The following is a 24,305-nucleotide window of genomic DNA, read 5'->3' as shown; positions in this document are numbered from 1 at the left end:
ATGCCAAACAAGGCGAACAACGTTACCAACCTGTTCTCCTCCATCGGACCACCGTGTGGGGGCAAGGAAAGTATCATTCTAACTCACCTTCTGCTCTTTGCTCAAGTAGGAACACAAAGGTCGCGAGGGCGAGCGAGTAGAGAAACATCTCAATTAAAGAACGAAAAACTACTGCAAAACAACTGAAATACCGCTCGCCGGTGACACCTCCAAGCCGGAAGGCAGGAGTCAGACAAGGAAACTACAATGTGTGCTCAGAACGAACCTAAGCAAAACAGCAACGTTTCGTATTCTCCGAAGTTGCACCCTCTGATGCAAGCAATGTCAAACAAATTGGGACTCCCCCAGAAAATGTCTGATTCTCCAAAAACTGGGACTGGCGACGGGTTACTATTTCGATAAGTTCGAAATAACAACCTTTAAGCCCAGAGATCTTCGCCAAAAAGAAGAGTTCGACCTCGAACGAACGACGACAGGTTACTATTTAGATAAGTTCGAAATAACACCCTTTAAGATCAAGGGCCTTCGCCAAAAAGAAGAGTTCGACCTCGATCAAACAACGACATGTTACTATTTCGATAAGTTCAAAATAACACCCTTTAAGGCCAAGGGCCTTTGCCAAAAAGAAGAGTTTGACCTCGATAGAACGACGACATGTTACAATTTTGATAAGTTCGAAATAACACCTTTTAAGACCAAGGGCCTTCGCCAAAAAGAAGAGTTCGACCTCGATCGATCGACGACGGGTTACTATTTCGATAAGTTCGTAATAACACCCCTCTAAGGCCAAGGGCCTACGCCAAAAAGAGGAGTTCGACCTTGATCAAACGACAACGGGTTACTATTTCGATAAGTTCGAAATAATACCCTTTAAGGCCAAGGGCCTTCGCCAAAAAGAAGAATTTGACCTTGATCGAATGACAATGGGTTACTATTTCGATAAGTTCGAAATAACACCCTTTAAGGCAAAGGGCCTTCGCCAAAAAGAAGAGTTCGACCTCAATCGAACGACGACGGGTTACTATTTTGATAAGTTCGAAATAACACCCTTTAAGGCCAACAGCTTTCGCCAAAAAGAAGAGTTCGACCCCAATCGAACGACAACGGGTTACTATTTTGATAAGATCGAAATAACACCCTTTAAATCCAAGGGCCTTTGCCAAAAAGAAGAGTTCAACCTCGATCGAACGACGACGGGTTACGATTTCGATAAGTTCGTAATAACACCCCTTTAAGGCCAAAGGCCTATGCCAAAAAGAGGAGTTCGACCTTGATCGAACGACAACGGGTTACTATTTCGATAAGGTCGAAAGAACACCCTTTAAAGCCAAGGGCCTTTGCCAAAAAGAAGAGTTCGACCTCGATTGAACGATGACGGGTTACTATTTCGATAAGTTCGAAATAACACCCTTTAAGGCCAGGGGCCTTCGCCAAAAAGAAGAGTTCGACCTCGATCGAACGATGACGAGTTACTATTTTGATAAGTTTGAAATAAAACCCTTTAAGGCCAAGGGACTTTGCCAAAAAGAAGAGTTTGACCCCGATCGAACGACGACGGGTTACTATTTTGATAAGATCGAAATAACACCCTCTAAGGCCATGAGCCTTTGCCAAAAACAGGAGTTCTACCTCGATCGAACGACGACAGGTTACTATTTCGATAAGATCGATATAACACCCTTTAAAGCCAAGGGCTTTCGCCAAAAAGAAAAGTTCGACCTCGATCGAACGACGATGGGTTGCTATTTCGATAAGTTCGAAATAACACCCTTTAAGGCCAGGGGCCTTCGCCAAAAAGAAGAGTTCGACCTTGATCGAACGACGACGGGTTACTATTTTGATAAGTTCGAAATAACACCCTTTAAGGCCAAGGGCCTTCACCAAAAAGAAGAGTTCGACCCCGTTTGAATGACGACAGGTTGCTATTTCGATAAGATCAAAATAACACCCTTTAAAGCCAAGGCCTTTGCCAAAAATAAGAGTTCGACCTCGATCAAACGACGACGGGTTACTATTTCGATAAGTTTGAAATAACACCCTTTAAGGCCAAGGGCCTTCGCCAAAAAGAAGAGTCCGGCCTCGATCGAACGATGACGGGTTACTATTTCGATAAGTTCGAAATAACACCCTATAAGGACAAGGAGCATCAAAAAGTGCAAAAAGACCGGGACTCGTCGTGCGGGAATCTATCTCGCACTGAAATCACGCGAAACAAAAATAAGGGTAGAATACAAGACAAATAACAACGAAAAATTCTTCTTTATACAAAGTCTCCGCGCAAATGGTCGCGGATTACATAAGGCCCAAGTGAACAATAAAAAAACAAACAACAAAGGGAAAAAGAAGAAAGGAACAACGAGCATCGACTACGAACGAAAAATGGGGAAGAAAACAACAAAGGGAAAACAGATCAATATCGCTATCCCTCTACTCTGCATCATCATTGCCACCCTCTCCACTGTCATCTCCGGTAAATTCTCCTTCCGCGTCCGCGCCCCTATTGGTTTTTGGCATCGCCGCATCATATCCGCAATTGACGCGAGCCTCTCGCGTTTTCCCCCGCGCCTCTTCATATGCGGCCTCAGTCACATCATCTGCCTCCTACAAACTCTTGTATATATCCCGTTGGGCTTCGGTGTAAACCCAAAGCTCATGCATATGGCGGGGAAAGGCGATGGAGGAAGATTCAATCTGAGCCAACAGTCGCTCATTTTCTGCCTCCAGTGTTGTGACCCGATCTCCCAGAACCGATGCCTCTCGGTCAATCTCACTAATGCACTCCTCAATACTTGCCTCTATAAGGGTGGTCGTCGCTCTCTCTGACTCCTGATCGGACTGGAGGACGCGGATGGTGTTCTCCAGGGCCGCCGCCCTCGCCGAAGCCGTGGACCAAGCACTCTCGATGCTCTCCAACCCAGCAACCTTGTTCTCCAGCCCAACCAATTTTCCCATCCACTCCGTGCTCAGCGCCCCGACCTTGATCAAGTTCTGATCCATCTCCGACTGAATTGACCTTAATTTCTCCTGTAGATGTTCGCACTCTACGGTGACCCCCTTGCCCAACTCGATCTCCTCGTCCTTTATTCGACGTTGCTACTCAAGCACACTCTTGTTGCGGATAGCCTGCATCAATTCATGGTCCATTTTCTCCAACTCCTCACCAAGAGCCCGATTATTGGGGTTTGCCTTCAGCCGCTCATGCATCTCGCGACACTTGTTGCAGTAGCGACGGTATTTATCCAACATCTTCAAGAAAATCTTGGACCTAATGTTGGCCCTGCGAATGCTCTCCACCTCTACCATATACGTCTGAAAAATGAAAAAATGGGCTAGAATCCTATCATCAAGAAAGATGAGGGAAAAGCAAAAGTAAGCGTAATATACCCTTAAGCCCATAATGGCCACCTCGTCCATCAAGTCAGCATCGAGAACGGTCCGAAGGGTCGCATTCTCGGCTGCGGAGCATAGCATGTTGAACTGCAGCACCAAATCCTCCGTGTCCCCCAAGAGATTGACATCTGAAGGGATCTCAAGAATACGAGTCGAGCCTCCCCCACGAACCACCGAGTGAGTAAGGCCCTCCTCAAACATCCTGACATCATCAGGGTCGAGGCCCGATTCGGATTTGTAATCGTCGACCACCAAGCCTTTTCCTCTTTCGGCATCTGAAAAGGAAGCAGGACCAACTATGGAGGACGAGGGTACATCCGAAACTACAACGGTGGCCCTAAAAATCTGACCTTCCTCCATGATAGGTTGCTGACCACCGACAATGGTGGGAATCTCTGATTGAGTTAAGGTAATGACTGGTTTCGTCCTTACGGGGGGAGCCGCGACAACCCCCTCTCCAGATCACATCAAAGGAGAGTCGTCTAGATGAATCACTATTGGGGTGCTCTCTCGAACTCCACTCGCTATCTTTTTGATGGCCCCTCTTCCTCCCTAGTAGGCGTAGATTCACCCATCGGGCGAACGACATGGGTCAAAACTTCGGCCTGAGAAGCAGCCCTCGCAAGAGTAACCACAACCGCAGACTCGACTAAAGCAGCCCTCGATGAAGGTCGGGCGGTGGGTATCGCAATAGGGCAAGTAGATGAGGATGGCTACCAGAAAGCTAATGGAGGAGCCCTCATTTTCCGCACCTTCCCTGACACCGACGAATAATACGTGAGGAATTAAATACAAAGAGGGAAAAGAGAAAAACGACGAATAGAAACGATATCTTACCAAAAAGAGGCCTGCGCACATACTTGTCATAGAAGGCCGCCCATGTGCGGACCCCCACAGTATGAGAGAGAATAGCGCTCACCCATTCACGGATATTTTCGATAGGTGGAGGAGGAAATTTCTCAGCTGCAAAGACATAACAGGGTTTAGTACTGCAACGGAAAATGGTTGGATATATCTCCGACTAGAAGTACGTGCAAAGTTCCATTTCTCAAAGAACCCCGTCGGATCCAACACAATGTGCTCAGTCCGCATATAGAAATAATTCTCGTAAAAACGACGATTAGTCTTGTCGTCCATTTTCACCACCAGACTCTTCGACCCCTAAGGACGCATGTGAAGCATCGTGCCACGGATGAGCTGAGGGGTGAAGATACTAAGCATGTGATACAAGGTGATCTCACAACCGGTGAGTTCCGCAAACTTGAGCAACATCTGGAATAACTTGTACAGTTACGACAAAAGTTGGGCGACACATACCTCATAAAAACGGTAGAAGTCTACTACCAGGAGAGGGAGAGGAAGTGTGTATCCAATAAGGAAGGGGTAGGCATAAAATACACAGTACCCAAGACGGTCAAAATGAACTGTGTCATTTCCTACCGCCTGTCGCATGTCGACGTAGCCGGGGATCCCCCACCTGGTTTTCAACTCTGCAATGTTTCTTCTTTCATAACAGAAGGGACAGGCCCCGGCTTTGCCCCGGCCTGACTGTTGAAGTTGGTCAATTCTCTCCCTTGGTGAGGCAAAATCTCAACTATCGATGGGATCTCCTCGTCTTCCACTGCATCTACCCCTCTAGTGGCATGAGCAACACTTTCCGGTGCCGGAATTGTGATAGGGAGATCGGTGTGAGAGGAATCACCAACCATTTTATCTAGAAGATGTGGCAAAAAGACAACGAAAAGAAAGGATGAAAACTTTTAGTTAACTAAGGGCAAACGAAAACTTGGAGTGTTAGGAAGAAAGTATGTCTGTAGAATTCTTTCGAGTAAAAGGCAAAGAAGTGTGTCAATCGAATGATAAGTTCCTTCTATTTATAAGAGACATAAATCCCCTGAGCATGAAATCCAAGAGTCGCTAATCAAACCTAATAGGGCAAGAAACGTTTCAGTTCCCCAGGAACGTGTGTCATAATGGTGGTAACAATGAAATAATGCTTTGATGCCAAACAACATTTCGGTTCCAACAGCCGCAACGGTTCATAGGTATTGAAAGAATGTCGCCACCTCGCCTAAAACTCAAGTAACGTAACTAAGGAACGAGAAGTCAGATTTCGCTCGAATTCGTAGCAATCATGATCCATCTGCCGAGCCCGACAGAGGATGACCCCGACAGACAGAGGGACTAACTGTATTGGTCAAAATCTAACTGTCACGATCGAGCTAACCAACGTCCCGCCTAAGTGACTGGGCAGTAAAAGATAACATGGCCCACTTTACTTCCCATTCTCGACACCCGTCGACTCAGAAGGAGCAATGTCTAAAAGAACGACCAAGGCACACTTGGTGCGAGAGAGCGTCGGACCAAGTAAATGACAAGGATGCCTTGACTATATATAGTGGGGAAAAACCTCGATAAGGGGCGGTCTCCTCCCCCTTTTCTCTCCCAAGCTCTGTTCTTGTAATCTTCACATGAAAGAAGTAATTTGCAGAAAAACATGTAAAGCTATCTCCCCCATCGATTGATGGGAGTTAAAATGTTGAATTTCAATAAGATCGACTATATCTCTTTCATCCTATATACTATCTATACTATTAGCTCTTTGATCTGGAATTTATTATGTCTGACTAAGATTTACCCCTTTATTTTCTTTGATTGATTTATTTAAAAAGGTTCTGATATCTTTTGAGTCAAACAAACATCAAAGTCCGCATCACCATTTAAACATGTTGAACATTCTTATTGTCGTAAGTTTTTTTTTACATTTGATTCAGTCATTGTTGGGAGAACCTATATGAACAAAAAAAGTTTTATACCTACTGGATGAGCATATATTCTCATTTATATGCATATCATATCTCAGTCTCTGTTACCATTTATCGATACATCACATCATTATTTTATGGCTGATTTTTCATGACATTGAGAGCCAGAGAGACTAGAGAGATTGATGATTAAGTGAGGCCGAGGTCCTTATGGTGAGGATGTTTATGGGATTAGGCTGCACACCGTAATATATTTTATTGATTTATGCTATGATTGACTTGTTATAGCGCTTGGGCAGCAGGAGCCCCAACGGAGTCTGTACACACCCCCAGTGAGCGCATGTACCTACTGAGTGCGAGTGCGGTTGCGGAGTGCCGAGTGATTGGGAGGATTGAGTGACTGTGAGGATTGAGTGGCTATGAGGACTGAGGGACTATGAGGAGGGAGTGGCTATGAGGACTGAGTGAATTAATACTTTGAGAGTATGCATATGGTTTTATTACTGAGTCATATCGCATTTGACATGCACACTTAACATACAGGCATCGAGATGCATTTTTCCTCATGTTATACGGTATCACGTCATTCTTGACTTCTCACACATATTGGCATATAGGCATATAGATGTGTTTTTCTCATGCCATTTGAAAATGAAACATTTACCTGTTGAAAGCTTTTTGGGAAAATTTCAGTTTTCAAACTTACTCATATTTTTGGCGATTTCAGTAAAAATTTTGGATTTTCACTAATATACTTGAAAAACAGGCCTATTTTTCTAGAAATGAGGATGATCTGAGCATTTTATCTCTGAGTTACTTCTTTTATTACTTTCATTATGTTGTTATGAACTGTTGTTGGCTTTTGGTGTTGGACTCCGACCTTTATTCCAGCTCGTCACTACTTTCAACCTAAGGTTAGGTTTGTTACTTATTGAGTACATGGGGTCAGTTGTACTCATACTACACTTCTGCACAGATTTTGGCTATTGATGTTGCTGTGTTCATAGGAGCTGAATTTGAAGATGTACCTGGGTTCCGGTTGTAGCTGCTTCTTGTTCATAGTAGCCTTAGATTTATAAAAATCTTTTTATGTATATTTCTAACAGATGATATATTTACTTTATACCAGCTTTGTAAAATCAAATTCTTAGAAGCTCATGTTTTGTACTATGAGTCCTTGGGAAATGTATAGAAGTTAAGTTATTTTATCAGTTATTTTTCCTAGAAAATCTCATTGAATCAGATTGTTGTTAATTGGCTTACCTAACGGGTTGGGTTAGGTGCCATCATGACTAGTTAGATTTTAGTTCGTGACAATTTTATAGTTTGAGTTTCTCTTTAGTGCCTTCTTTCTGTTATTTATGTCGTTCTGTAATTTGTATTTTTTGGATAACCTTTTTTCTGGGTTGTATTGATGCTCTTTGGGTAACTTATTGTCGTTTTTGATAATCCCTTATATTATGTAGTTGTAGACTCTGAAATTTTAACAAATCAAAATAAATTCTCAATTCAAGACAACTCTTGAAATATTAGGAGTCTATTAGAGTTACTTGGTAGCTACTCTACCCAAACCCTAATTCATGCCTATAAATAAGGCTACATATGTCCTTCAAAAAGGATCTCAACAATTTCATAAATTCTCGGAATATGTACAAAGAGATCAAATATGAGATCTTCGAAATTCCATGAAACCCTTGGAATATTCATTAAGAGATCAAAGACATGCCAAATATATCTTGCTCAAATTTCTAGCAACATTCAAGATCCAAATGGGGTGCTGCTACATGCTTCTTGGTCATCAAATACATCAAGGAGATGCATATCATTCTACATTCGAGAAATATGCTGCTAAGGCCCTCAAATTATGTAGAATAAATCGGAGGGAAGAATCAAGGGATAAACAGAGTTGTAACCTGCAAAGTTTTTCAATAAAATCCTTTTTTCTTTATAGTTGTTTGTAATTGTAGTTTTATTTTTCTCTGCATAAAATTTGTTGCAAACAGTAGTTGTCTAGTCATGGTTTCTAACATTGATCACAACTCAATAGCTCAAGTACGTAGAAATTTCATGATTACAGGTAAGATCAGGTAACTACACAGTACCACAGAAATAACAGAGTCACAATTCACACAGTGCATGCCCACACGCCCATCACCTAGCATGTGTGTCACCTCAACACCAATCACATAACACGTAATTCGGGGTTTCATACCCTCAACACCAAGTTAGAAGTATTACTTACCTCGAAAAAGCCAAATCCAATACCGAACAAGCTAAATGATACTCCACAAATGTCATCCTACATGTACCAACCTCCGAACGGCTCGAAACTAGCACAAAGTAACTCAAATACATCAAATAATGCTAAAGGAAGCAAACTCAATCGATAAAGGTTGAATCTTTAATCAAAAGCCCAAAATCGGCCAAAAGGTCAAAACCCGAGCCCACACTTCGGAACCTGACAAAACTCATAAAATTGGATAACTCATTCAATTACGAGTCCAATCATGCTAGTTTCACCTAAATCCGATTCTGAATCAATGTTCAAAACTCAAAAATTCACTCTATAAAACTTTAGGCTAAAACCTCAAATTTCTCTTTTGAAATCATCCACCAATTGCCAAAACGAGGATAGATTCATAAAATACAATCAAAACTGAGTAGAGAACACTTACCCGATCCACATGGTGAAAATCGCCTAAAAATCACTCCAATACGAACTCCCTAACTCCAAATATGAAAGATGACCAAAACCCTCGAACTTAAAGCTTCTGCCCAGTGAGTCCTCTTCGCTTCTGCGACAACACCCCGCTTCTGCGACCACAACTAACCAGCCGACCCCTCGCACCTGCAGAACAGTTACTGCTTCTACAACATCGTAGGTGCGAGCTCCCCTTCACTCCTGCGCAAGACCCCGCTTCTGCGCCTAATGATCCGCTTCTGCGCACACGCAGGTGCGCCTCTTCCTCTGCATCTGCAAAGACCTTCTCCCAGTTCCACTTCCGCTCCTGCGACTCTTCTGGCGAATTTGCGGCTCCGTACCTATGCCCATAACTCCGCAGGTGCGGTCACACTAGAACCAGCAACCTCTGCAATTCAACATGAAACGAAAATAATCTGAGCCTCGTCCGAAACTCATCCGGGCTACTCGGGACCATGTCCAACTATCCCAACAAATCCCATAACATAATACGGACCTACTCGAGGCCTCAAATCACACATAACAACATCGAAACGATGAATCACACCTCAAATCGAACTTAATGAACTTTGAACTTTTCAACTTCCAAAACTCCTGTCGAAACATAGCAAATTAACCCGGAATGAACCCAAATTTTGCACACAAGTCCCAAATGACATAATGAAGCTATTTTGATTCCCAGAACCTACTACCCGAATCCAATATCATCAAAGTTAACTTTCGGTCAAACTTATGAACTTTCTAAACCTTCAAATTTTCAACTTTCTCCAATTAGTGTTGAATCCTTCTACAAATATCCAATTGCAAATCCGTGCATACGTCTGAGTCCAAAATCACCATCCGAACCTAACGGAACTATTAAAACTCCAATCCAAGGTCAACTACTAAAAAGTCAAACTTGGTCAACTCTTCCAGCTTAAAGCTTAAACCATGAAATTCATTCTTCCCAATCGACTCCGAATAACCTGAAAACTAAAGCCGACGATTCACACAAGTCATAATACATCATATGGAGATACTCATGCCATCAAACTACCGAGAAAAGTGAAAATGCTCAAAACGATCGGTCAGGTCATTACATCCTCCCCACTTAAACATACGTTCATCCTCGAACGTGCCCAGAGTTGTTCCAAAGCTTCCAAACCGTCGTGTAACCTTACCATGCACATACCGGGGACTGATCCCATGTTACTCTATTCCATATAGGCCCGACAACACAACATATTGAAGATCATTAATTCAATCTTATCCCATAGACCTTAGGATCCAATTTTCCAACATCCGGAATTTTTTACAAGACCCAGGTCTCGCATATATACACTGTATAAGTCTGAGCAAACTACATCGAGCCATAACTATAACCCAAGACACAATCACATGATATGCCACATAACTCACATACTCATAGAAAAAACTTCTAATCATCGTAGCTGCTTAAAATAACTCGATACTGATAATAAACCTTATATCAAACAAAACCTCATTCTAAAACCTTCGTACACTATCGATGATGAAAAAAACACGCAGAAACTCATAACCATTCATCAGATCAACAAGTCATGGAGCTCCCTCTCCTTCGACAAGAACTATAGCAATCTAAGCCGATCCTCGACATTATCCTTCCAAATATACCACAATCAAATCTGATAACACTTATAATAGGTCCAATGGCCTTACCTTATCAAGCACAACTATTCTATTGATATGCCACACCAATACACCTATAGCCACAAACTGTGCAATCCGTGTACCAATGCGCAACAATTCAAATGTGCTCGAACATAGAAACTGACTCAAACGAGAGAACCATCCCACAAGCTCAATAAGTACTGCCACAATGCAATGCTAGAAATCCATCACACCCCGTAGAACCATAATACATGAATCTAACACAAAAGACCATATCTCAGCATAACTCCGCTACAATGCGTGACCTCATCCAAACACTAGTCCCTATGAAATACCTTAGCTATCATGCTCAGAATCAATAACTACGCACAATTCGGCATCAAGTACCCAGGGTGCATGACTCCCCGACTTGGCTCAAAGCTATGGAATAAAACAGTCAATAACTCAGAATACCCATACTCTATTACTGCCATAACCCCGCACTGAAATTCAACTAAATCCTTCATAAGCTCATGCAACACAAACCATATAATACCTCAAATCGTCTACTAAGCTCACATTCATCCTAGTGACGGTCAGGTCAACTATTACAACCGATTCAAACTCAAATCGCACAAACATAACCCACTAGTACAAAAGAAAGCCTCCACACAACATTATGAAAATCACACAGCCGTATATTACCTTACAGGTTACAACCCACCTGCTTAGCCTCAAACTGACATCTCTTTATATCCCTTCACAGCCACAACTACTATGCAATCACTTAATCTTTTTGAGTCTAAACTCATCAACAAGACATGAGAAGCTAATTTGTTCCACAATTTAACAACATGAAAAATCCTCCAATACACTCATAACTCGAGACTATGCATCACATCAAAACAGAAATCAAGCCCCCAATAGTCCTTTTTACATCTCAAGCAAACTCTTCTCGACACATTCAATCCATCTGAACACATCCCATAGTCACATCATACTCATCGCATAGCCATCCAACCACTCATTAAGACACAAATTCCACTAATAGGGACACTATCAGGCTTATAAGTCCAAAAGCACGTGCTCACACAACCGAAATCCCCATGTTCAAGCTATAGTCAAAACCTGGCCTCAAGTCCTCTAGACTAGCCCATCATCAGCACACAAAAATCACATCTCGCACCCCATTCATGGAATCACAAGCCATCGATGCACAGCGGATACCGAGATCTCACATACGCATATGAATGCATGGAAGGGATTCAAAGAGTTATGTTTCAAGCTGAATCAATTCAGCACGATATGGAAAGAAAGATGGGAAATTATCCTAAATGTCATGTAGCCTCTCGAAGATAGGTATGGACGTCATCATACTGATCCGCAAAACCTACTAGTCACTTGATCATGACTTGCAGAACCTATGAACCTAGAGCTCTGATACCAACTTGTCACGACCCAAAATCCAACTAGTCGTGACGGCACCTTACCCAACCCATTCGATTCAATGAGATTTTCTAGGAAAAACTAACTGATGAAATAACTTAACTTCTATACTCTTCCCAAGGGCCGGTAGTACAAACCATAAACTTCCAAGAATTTGATTTTACAAAGCTGATATGAAGTAAAAATATCATCTATTAGAAATTTACATAAACAGATTTTTATAAATCTAAGGCTACCATGAACAAGAGGCAGCTATAACCAGAACACAGGTATATCTTCAAATCCAGCTCCCATCGAACATAGTAACATCAGCAGCCAACATCTGCATGCAAGGTGCAGAAGTGTAGTATGAGTACAACTGACCCCATATACTCAATAAGTAACAAACGTAATCTTAGGTTGAAAGTGGTGACGAGCTGGAATAAAGGTCGGAGTCCAATACCAATAGCCAACAACAGTTTATAACAACATAGTGAAAGTAATAAAAAAAGTAACTAAAGATAAAATGCTCAGATCATCCTTATTCCAGAAAATAGGCCTGCTTTTCAAGTATATTAGTGAAAACCCAAATCTTTTACTAAAATTGCCAAAAATAAGAGTAAATTTGAAAACTGAAATTTTCCCAAAAAGCTTTCAACAAGTAAATGTTTCATTTTCAAATGGCATGAGGAAAACACATCTATATGCCTATATGCCAATATGTGTGAGAAGTCATGAATGACGTGATACCGTATAACATGAGGAAAATGCATCTCTATGCATGTATGTCAAGTGTGCATGTCAAATACAATGCGACTCAGTGATAAACCATATACATACTCTCAGAGTATCAATTCACTCAGATCTCGCAATCACTCAATCCTCACAGCCACTCAATCCTCACAGTCACTCAATCCTCCGAATCGTTCGGCACTCGCACTCAGTACCTGCTCTTACTAGGGGTGTGTATAGACTTCGGAGGGGCTCCTTCAGTCCAAGCGCTATAACAAGCCAATCATGGCATAAATCAATAAAACATGCTACGACGTGCAGTCCGATCCCATAAACATCCTCACCTATAGGCCCTCGGCCTCACTCAGTCATCAATCTCTCCACTCTAGGCTCTCAATGTCCTGAAAAATCAGCCAAAAAATAATGATATGATGTATCGATAAATGGTAATAGAGACTGAGATATGATATGCATACAAATGCGTATGATTGAGTATGTAATACAATAAAAGCAGATAACTCAACAACAGAAATAATCTTAGTGGGTCCCAACAGGATAAACATGTAGCCTAGTCATGGTTTCTAACATGGATCACATCTCAATACCTCAAGTACATAAAAATTTCATGGTTACAGGTAAGATCAGGTAACTACACAGTACCATAGAAATAGAGAAGTCATAATTTACACAGTGCATGCCCACACGCCCATCACCTAGTATGTGTGTCACCTCAACACCAATTAGATAACACATAATTCGGGGCTTCATACCCTCAGTACCAAGTTTAGAAGTGTTATTTACCTCGAACAAGCCAAATTCAATACCGAGCAAGCCAAACAATATTCCGCAAATGCCATCTTATGCGTATCGACCTCCAAACGGCTCGAAACTAGAACAAAGCAACTCAAATACATCAAATAATGCCAAATGAAGCAAACCCAATCAATAAAGGTCGAATCTTTAATCAAAAATCCAAAATCGGCCAAAATGTCAAAACCCGAGTCCGCACCTCGGAACCCGGTAAAACTTACAAAATCCGACAACTCATTCAATTATGAGTCCAAACATACTAGTTTTACCCAAATCCGACTCTGAATCGATGTCAAAACTCAAAAATTCACTCTATGAAACATTAGGCTAAAACTCCCCAATTTCTCTTTTGAAATCATCAACCAATTGCCAAAAACGAGGATAGATCCATAAAATATAATCAAAACCGAGTAGAGAACACTTACCCCAATCAAAATGGTAAAAATTGCCTAAAACATTTCTCTAATCCGAGCTCCCTAGCTCCAAATATGCAAAAATGACCAAAACCCTCGAACTTAAAGTTTCTGCTTAGTCTTCTTCGCTTCTGTGCAGAAAATACCCACTTTTGCGGCGTCGCTTCTGCGACAACACCCTGCTTCTGTGACACAACTAACCAGCCGACCCCTCGCACCTGCGATTTTTTTTGCTCCTGCGATATCGCAGGTTCGAGCTCCCCTTCGCTCTTGCGCAATACCCCACTTCTGGGCCCAATGATCCGCTTCTGCGCACACACAGGTGTGCCTCTTCCTCCGTATCTGCGAAGACCTTCTCCCAGTTCCACTTCCGCTCTTGCGACTCTTCTATAACTTTTGCGGCTCCACAAGTGTGCCCATAACTCTGCAGGTGCGGTCACACCAGAACCATCCGCTTCAATAATTCAACATGAAATGAAAATAATACGAGCCTCGTCTGAAACTCATCCGGGCCACTCAAGACCCCGTCCAACTATCCCAATAAGTCCCATAACATAATACAGACCTATTCGAGGCCTCAAATCATATATAACAACATTGAAACGACAAATCGCACCTCAAATTGAACTTAATGAACTTTGAACTTTTCAACTTCCAAAACTCGTGCAGAAACATAGCAAATCGATCCGAAATGAACCCAAATTTTGCACACAAGTCCCAAATGGCATAACAAAGCTATTCCGATTCTCGGAACCACGATCCAGATACGATATCATCAAAGTCAACTCTCGGTAAAACTTATGAACTTTCTAAACCTTCAAATTTCCAACTTTCGCCAATTAGTGTCGAATCCTACTAGAAACATCCAAATGCAAATTCGGGTATACGCCCGAGTCTAAATCACCATCCGGACCTAACAAATCTATCAAAACTCCAATATAAGGTCAAATACTAAGAAGTCAAACTTGGTCAACTCTTCCAGCTTAAAGCTTAAACCATGAAATTCATTCTTCCGAATCAACTCCAAATAACTTGAAAACTAATACCGACGATTCACACAAGTCATAATACATCATGCGGAGATATTCGTGCCCTCAAACTATAGAGCGAAGTGCAAATGCTCAAAACAATCGATCGAATCATTACAAAAATAGTAGTTACAAAAAAAATACATAGAAAGATTGTTAACAATATGATTAAGGGGAACCAACTAACAATCCGCTTGACCCACATAAAAAACTAAGCTTTCAACATAATCATACTATCTTCAAACACTATTAATATTAGATCGAGCAGAAAGCAAATCAAGAGTTAACAAAAAGTTCCTCTCTCGAGTCTCCTCTGCAACTTCATCCTAAATCAATTTTTTTCTGCATAACATTAGTGACATGTTTCTGATATCTCTAAATGCAGTAATTTTTGAAAACCTTTGTCTAGAGGTGATTATCCCAAACAGAAAATGTGAATGGAGGATCCTAAACTGTTTTACAAATCAGACCAGCAGACCCATATCACACCACGCCTACAAATCAGCGGTAGAGCAAAGGAAAATAATAGACCACTGAAACTCGTTTCAGAATAAACCAAGAAATTATTTGAATCTTTCTATACTAATATTTTTTATTTATTTTTTCAAATAATAAAATGGACAATATTTACATACGAATAGTACATCTTACATATTGTATTTATGTAACATGTATCCCACTGGAAGTAGCTCGGGCTTGCAACTCAAGAAAAATCGAATAAATATATGGAGCATGTTTGTACCTGCAGATGCAACCGTAAGCAACTGAATATCTATATTGAGCCAAATAATTTACGACGAAAGAACAAGCTATATCGGATTATCTTTCAGTTAAAATTAATATCCAATCTGAAATATAGACAAAAGAGAAGCATATGAACATACTCTACTTGCTAAAGAGAAGCAACAAAGCTTGAAGTAACATATCGAAAGCCAAAATATGCAATCATCTTACTATGATATCCTTAAATGATCAATTGTCCACCTAAATAGAAGAAGATCTTGTACAGTAAAATCTTAATAAAAGTAAACAAAAAATGAACTTAATGGAAACAACCCTCCCCCCCCCCCCCCCCCAAGGTTTAATACCTAAAGCATGTTGGCATCTGCAGATGCAATTGTAAGCAATTGAACATCTACATTAAGCTAAACAACATTTGTTTAGAAGAAAGAACAAGCTATCTTTGACACTATATTATAGTTAAATCCAAGTTTTTGTACAATAGACGTTAGGTTAGTGATAGATTCTCTAAATTCTAAATACACTACTCCTTTTTGTACTGTTATTATAAACAAAAAAAAAAGGACAACCCGATGCACAAAGCATCTTGCGTTCACTCAGGATTCGAGGAAGAACCGTACCCCAAGAGGTATAATAAACAATTCAAGAAAATTGAACCTCTTAGCAAGATTAATTGTTATTGTAGTACTCACATAATAAACCAGTGTAACTTATCTCCTACATCATTAACACTGACATGCCGCCAAATGCTAACATTTATATTCAAATGGCTATCAACCCAAAAAGCATTAGTAGCGTTGCTAAAATTTATTTCTCGTTGTTAACCCAGACTTTTTATACGAGTGGTTCAAACATATACAGAAGTCCTAAAAAATAATCGGCAATAAAAGCGATATTTAGTTAACAAACAAACAAAGTTTACCTTACTGCTCTTTATTTTGTTCTAACAAAACCTTAACAAAATATTTTTCTACCTTTACAATTTAATAATTTATTGAACTCAATTTTTTTTTACAAATTTGACTGTAACAAACATAAGTTTGAGCTATATTAAAATACTAAACTCTATTTATTTACAGCCAAACCTCTCTATAACAGCATCCCTATATAACAACCATTCATTATAAAAGCTTAGTTTTTCTCAAAACCGATTTTTTATATTATATTTTACCTCTCTATAACAACATCTATATATAACGACCATTCATTATAAAAGCCCAATTTTTCTCAGAACCGATTTTTTATGTTATATTTTACCTTTCTATAACAATATTTTTCCTATAACAGCAACAACCATCTTTATGAAAGTACGCTCTTTGTAAAATTACTCCTCTATAACAGCCATGCAGATTTTCTAGGATTATTACTAATTATAATTCTCAATATTTAAGAAAATATTTTATAACTTTAATGATAGCAGTATGTTCCATGAACATATGCACATCAATATTTTTGCAACTAAAGATCTACAAATGATATATCTTGTATTAGAAAAATGACAAAAGATACTTAAATGATCTATTTATACTTTTTGAAGATATGCATATCATTTGTCACGGCCCAGTTCCAACATAGGCCGTGATGGAACCCAACATCGTTGCTAGGCAAGCCAACACCGATCAACTAGTGATTTCCCGTTTAAATAAATTATTAAGTAGTAACACTTACTTATTTGTTAAATTTTTTTAGAAATTTGCAAGTGTAACATAAGTAAGCGGAAACAATAAGTACTAATCGAAAACATGTATACAAACCTAAAATCATAAGTCTACTAGTGTATGTGCCATGACCTGGTGTCATAAGTGTGGGGGCAATCTAGTAGAATATACAAAAGAATACTAGCCTACTGTCTGAAAGGAAATAGACAGAAAAGTAAATATAAGGAAGACTCCAACTGCTGCAGAACGGCTCAGATGGCAGCTCACCGTGAAGTCTCGAAGAGGGGATCAACTATGCGCACTGGACGGGTAACTAGATACACCTACCTCAGATCCTGTACAATTAAGTACAAAAGTGTAGTATGAGTACCTAAACAACATGTACCTAGTAAATATCCAGTCTAACCTCGAAGAAGTAGTGACGAGGGGTCGACTTTGACATTTACTATGGGCATAAATAATATAATCAAAGTATTAGACTAGGCATGGATTTCATGAATAATACTGAAAGCTCAATAACAGGAAATGATGGGTTATTCTTTCACAAATATAAATTACAAATTTAGTTATATTATTGAACAACTTACATTTCCAGACATTTAAGTTATTTCAATTATTGAGAGCTCCAAAGAACTATTATGCGCGCATTATGTCGAGGTCGTACGGCCCGATCCAACATAATATTTAAACTATGCACTACCGGAGGGTCGAACGACGCGAACCATAGATGCGTCTATTTATTGCCGAGGCGCTCGGCCCGATTCACAAATAACAATTATTTTTAAGAAAACACAATTTCTCATTTACAGTCAAGTATCACATTCAAATCTTCAAGTAAGTGAATTTAACCTTATACAATTCCTTTTTTTCAATTTCTAACATGACTTAAGTGATTATACTAGCAAGTAAGGGCGCAAACATTTCAAATATAGCATGATACGGGTGATAAACTACCCGGACAATAGCATAATAGTAGCTACGTACGGACACTCGTCACCTCGTATGTACGTAGCCCCCACAAATAGGTCCAAACATTTATTTAGTTCATCTATGGGGTTAATTCCCTCTTACAAGGTTAGAAAGGAGACTTACCTCTTTTCAAAGCCTACTTTCCAATTCAAGAATGAGCTCAAACCTCCAAATTCGATGCCAAACGATTCGAAACTAATCAAACATTACATAAAATAATCAATTTATGGTCAAAGTTCATATTTCCACTGTTAAAGTGATTATTCACCCCAAATTGCAAGATTTCTAAAAACCCCAGGCCCAAGTGCCCGAATTCCAAAAATTTTCGAAGAAAGTTGTAACCCATAGCCTTAGGAACATAAATATATAATTTTTACTTAGTTCCATAACCAATTTCGTGGTCAAATTTCATTTTTATCAAAAACCTAGGCTTTTATCTAAACCTTTGATTTTCACTAATTTTTGCATGTTAATCTACCCATAATCTATGTATTTAACTGATGTTGTGTGGAATACTTACCTCAAAGTGCTAGGTGAAAACTCTCTTCCAAAAGCTCCAAAAATCACCTAAGAGGTGAAGTGAAATGAAATAAATGACCTAAGTCCTGCATAAAAGAGCTGGACACAACCCTCTGATGTTGCATTTGCGACACTAGGTTCGCAAATGCAACAAAAGCCTCGCAAATGCGAGCCTGGGCTTCAACTGCTGGGGTCGCAAATGCGACTTCTGCTGGGTTCGCAAATGCGGCATAAGTGTCGCAAATACGAACATTGCCTGGGTCGGGCTCCTTCGCAATTACGAAGGCCGCCTCGCAAACGTGAGGTTTACATTTGCAAATAATCTCTCGCATTTGCGAGACCTGCAGTTGTTGCCAAGAACACCAGAAATATGGTGTGTTTTCCATTCCTTCCACATGTCTGAAACTCACCCGAACCCTCGGGGCTTCATACCAAATACTCACACAAGTTTAACAATATCATACAAACTTGCTCGCATGATCGGAACATCAAAATAACATCAAAAACCATGAATTGGATGCCAAAACGCATGAATTTACTCATGAACTCTAAAAACTTCTACAACACCTTTCGCGTGTTCGATTCCTATCAAATCAACTTGGAATGATGCCAAACTTTGCGTGCAAGTATGAATTGACATTACGGACCTACTCCAACTTGTGGGACTGAAATCCGAACCCGATATCAAAAAGTCCACCCTCGGTCAAACTTTTCAAAAACTTCAATTTCTAACTTTCGCCAAATGACTCCGAAACGACCTACGGACCTCACCACTTCCGAACACGCTCTTCAGTCTAGAATCACCATACGGAGCTATTCCCAGGCTTGGAATCTCAAACGCACACCTAGAATGTAAAAATTCATTTCAACCCAAACTATTGGAATTTGCTCAAAATGCCAACTTTCACTATTAGGCGCCGAAATGCCCCTGGGTCATCCGAAACCTGATCCGAACATACACCCAAGTCCAAAATCATCATATGAACCTATTGGAACCATCAAATCCCGATTCCGAGGTCGTTTACTCCAAATGTTGACCAAAGTCAAACCTAACCTTTTTAAGCCAACTTAAGGAACCAAGTGTTCCGATTTAAACCCGAACTCTTCCAAATCTTGAACTATCCATCCTCGCAAGTCATAAATCAGTAAAAACAAGTATGGGAAGTCTTATTTAGGGAACGAGGTTCTAGAAAGCAAAATGACCGGTTGGGTCATTACACTCTCCACCTCTTAAACAAACATTCGTCCTCGAACGGGTTTAGATTCATACCTGAAGTGCTGAATAAGTGTGGATATCTGCTACGTATGTCCTCCTCGGGATCCCAAGTAGCCTTCTCGACAGGTTGTCCCCTCCAACGAACCTTTACCGCAAAAATCCTCTTGGACCTCAACTGGCGATCCTGTCTAGCAACAATGGAAACTGGATCCTCCTCATAACCCAAGCTCTCATCTAGTTGGATAGAGCTGAAGTCTAACACCTGTGACAAGTCGGCGTGATACCTCCGGAGCATAGACACGTAAAAAACCGAAGGAACCCCTCCTAGGCTGGGAGGCAAAGTAAGCTCATAAGTAACCTCCCCAACCCACCTCAACACCTCAAATGGGCCTATAAACCTTGGGCTCTGCTTGCCCTTCTTCACGAATCTTATATACCCTTCATTGGCGAGACTTTCAAGAGAACCTTATTGCCTACCATAAATGATACATCATGCGCCTTCTGATCCGCGTAACTCTTCTGTCTAGACTGTGCTGTGCGAAGTCGCTCCTAAATCAACTTTACCTTTTTCAAGGCATCCTTCACCAAATCAGTACCATATAACTTAGTGTTGCTGGGCTTAAACCATCCGATGGGAGAACAATATCGCCGACCATATAAAGCCTCAAATGGAGCTGTCTCGATGCTGGACTGATAACTGTTGTTGAAAGCAAACTGAGCCAAAGGCAAGAACTGATCCCACTATCCCTTAAAGTCAATCATACATGCCTTGAGCATGTCCTCCAATATTTGAACTGTCCTCTTTGACTGCTCGTCAGTCTATGGATGAAATGCAATGCTAAGCTCTACACAGGTCCCCAACTCACTCTGTATGGCTCTCTAGAAATGTGAAGTGAACTGAGGGCCTCTATTTGATATGATGGAAACAGGCACCCCGTGCAATCGAACTATCTCCTGAATATAAATTTGGGCCAACCTCTCTGAAGTATAAGTAGTCACAATCGGAATGAAGTGTGCCGACTTGGTCAACCTGTCGATAATGACCCAAACTACATCAAAGTTCCTCAAGGTCCGCGACAACCCAATTACGAAGTCTATAGTAATGCGTTCCCATTTCCACTCTAGTATAGTCATCTGCTAGAGTAGGCCACCTAGCCTATGGTGCTCATACTTAACCTATTGGTAATTTAGGCACCTAGCTACATACTCAACTATGTCTTTCTTCATCCGCCACCACCAATAATGTTGTCTCAGGTCACGATACATCTTTGTAGCACCCAGGTGAATGGAATATTGAGAACTTTGTGCCTCTTCTAGACTCCTCTCCCTTAAGCCATCGACTTTAGGAACACATAGATGATCCTGGAGTCACAGAACACCATCCTCGCCAATAGAAACCTCCTTGGCACCACCCTATAGTACCGTCTCTCTGAGGACTACCAAGTGTGGATCATCAAACTGTCGAGCCTTGATCTGCTCTAGTATTGAAGACTGAGCAACAACACATGCAAGAACTCGGCTTGGCTCTGAAATATCCAACCTCACAAGTCTGTTAGCCAAGGACTGAATGTCCAAAGCTAGTAGCCTCTCATCTGCTGAAATGAATGCCAACCTGCCCATACTCTCTTCCTTCCGACGTAAGGAATTTGTGACCACATTTTCCTTGCCCGGATGAGAAAGAATGGTGATATAATAATCCTTCAGTAACTCGATCCATCTACACTGCCTCAAATTGAGATCCCTTTGCTTGAACAAATGTTGTAAGCTACGATGATTAGTGTAATCCTCACATGACACCCATACAGATAATGCCTCCAGATCTTAAGAGCATGAACAATCGTGACTAACTCTAGGTCATGCACAAGGTAATTCTTCTCATGAATCATCAGTTGACGCGAAGCATATACAATAACTCGCCCTTCCTGCATCAATACACAACCTAAGACAACGCGTAAAGCATCCCAATACATCGTATATATCCCCGAATCGGAAGGCAACACTAGAATCGGTCTGTCTTGAGCTTCTGAAAGCTCGCCTCACAATCATCGAACTAACGGAATGGTGTACCATTTTGGGCCAATCTAGTCAGAGGTGCTGCAATGGATGAAAAACCATGCACAAACTGGCGATAATAACCTACTAACCGTAGGAAACGCCTAATCTCAGGCACCGAAGTGGGATAAGGCCAACTCTGAACTACCTCAATCTTTTTGGGATCCACCTTAATATCCTCTCCTGATACAACATGCCCCAAGAATGCCACAGACTCTAGCCAAAACTCACACTTGGAGAACTTAGAATACAGCTATATTCCCTCAAGGTCTGAAGTACCACTCTCAAATGCTACTCATGCTCCCCCAGGCTATGTGAGTAGATCAAAATGTCAGCAAGGAAGAAAATGACGAATGAATCAATATAAGTCCTAAACACCCTGTTCATTAAATCCATAAACGTCGCTGGGGCATTAGTCAAGCCAAACGACATCACCAGAAACTCATAATGTCCATGTCTAGTACAAAAAGCAGTCTTCGAGACATCTGAGTCCCGAATCTTTAGTTGATGATACCCTGATCTCAAATCATCAATGCGCGGCAACGGGTACTTGTTCTTGATGGTAACTTTGTTCAACTGGCGGTAATCAATGCACATCTGCATAGTCCCATCTTTCTTCTTTACAAATAACACCAGCGCACCCCAGGGCGATACACTTGGTCTGACAAACTCTTTTTCTAGCAACTTCTCAAGTTGCTCCTTCAACTCTTTTGGAGCCATACGGTGTGGCGGGATAGATATTGGCTGTGTACCTGGAGCCAAATCAATACAGAAATCAATATCACGATCTAGTGGCATTCTTGGAAGGTCAAAAGGAAACACATCTGCAAATTCCCGGATTGCTGGCACTAAATCAATCGTCGGAGACTCTATGGTAGTGTCCCGAACATAAGCTAGATAAGCCAAACAAGCCTTCCCGACCATGTTCCGAGCTTTCAGAAAAGAGATGTCCTGACTCGCTGTACTAAAGGAGGAACCCTTCCACTCCAATCTCGGCAACTCTGGCATCGCTAAAGTAATAATCTTGGCATATGAATCAAGAATAGCATGATATGGGGATAACTAGTCCATGCCCAAGATGACCTTGAAGTCGGTCATATCAAGTAACAGAAGGTTCTCTCTAGTCTTTTAACCATAGAATATGACCACACATGACCGATAGATCCGATAGCCAACCACAGAATTGCCTACAGGGGTGGACACATAAATAGGAGTACCCAAGGACTCACGAGAAATATCCAGGAAATGATTAAACAAAGATGATACATATGAGTAGGTAGACCCTGGATCAAATAACACTAAAGCATCCCTACCGTAGATGAAGATAATACATGTGATCACGGCATCTAAGGCCAATGCATCTGGTGTGGGCGGAAAAACATAGAATCTAGCTGGAGCCCCGGCTAGCTGGTCTCCACCTGACTAAGCAATAGTTGGCTGACCTCCCCTGCCTGGCCTCCACCTCTAGGAAGGCCCCTACCATCCTACCCTCCGCCTCAGGGCAGACAGACAGCTGGTGTTGTAATCATGGGCCGTTGGCCCTACTGTACTACCTTGCCCCAAAGCTTGAGGTAGAATCTCCTCATGTGACTGAGATCTCCGCACTCAAAACAACCCCTCAGTAGGGTGATCTGCTGCCCTGATGTCTGACCCTGATGGCCTGTAGACCACTGGAAGAAGCCTGAATAGCCAGTGGGCAGTATGAACTCTTCGACATGGCATTGAAATAGGAGCTGGAAGAACCCTGGTGGCCTGAGTACCCATTGGAAGAACCCTGGATAGCTGGTGGGCAGTAAGAACTCTCTGGTATGGCGCTTAAATAGGATCGCACCAGATCACCCCGAGGAGGTTGTGGTGCTGAACATCTGGGTCTGCTAGGCTTACCCCTCCCAAACTGACCTCTGCCTGTCGCGCCCCTTTTTCTTGCGAAATCGGGTTTAGACATTGACAACTCTTTTAAGAAAGAGTACAAAAGAGAGAGTCGCCACCTAATGATTTTTAAGGTGCGTTAGGGCACCTATTTGCATATAACTCTATTTAACCAAATTTCGTCACCAAAGATCGGGTAAGGGCTCGAAATTACCTCGAAGAGAAGGTGTTAGGCACTCTTCGAGGTCCATAACTATGGGTACCGACTGAACTCAATTATATGAATTAGTCTTATGTGATCAGAACTAAGAGACAAAGGATTCGGGAAGTTCATTAAACGCTAATAATTGATGAAAGCCAAGGTGGGGGTCCTAAATTTTTTAGCCTAAAGGATCACCCCGTGCAACAT

The 24,305-nt window shown here is 41.2% G+C and overlaps 1 protein-coding gene across 1 annotated transcript; it reads right to left on the bottom strand.

The window, feature by feature from the left end:
- Positions 1-4,874: 4,874 nt before the first annotated feature.
- Positions 4,875-23,035, bottom strand: LOC138878571 (uncharacterized). Its single transcript, XM_070158261.1, has 7 exons — positions 22,595-23,035; positions 21,824-21,897; positions 21,398-21,740; positions 21,183-21,337; positions 20,540-20,672; positions 20,030-20,237; positions 4,875-5,104 (listed from the first exon to the last, which is right to left on the bottom strand). The coding sequence occupies exons 1-7, from the start codon at positions 23,033-23,035 to the stop codon at positions 4,875-4,877; spliced, it is 1,584 nt and encodes a 527-aa protein (XP_070014362.1).
- Between the last annotated feature and the right edge of the window lie 1,270 nt (positions 23,036-24,305).

This window comes from Nicotiana sylvestris, chromosome 9, assembly GCF_000393655.2.
Source record: "Nicotiana sylvestris chromosome 9, ASM39365v2, whole genome shotgun sequence".
Taxonomy (NCBI): Eukaryota; Viridiplantae; Streptophyta; class Magnoliopsida; order Solanales; family Solanaceae; genus Nicotiana; species Nicotiana sylvestris.
Note: the sequence above shows the minus strand (reverse complement) of the source record. Positions and strands in the feature narration are given on the sequence as shown.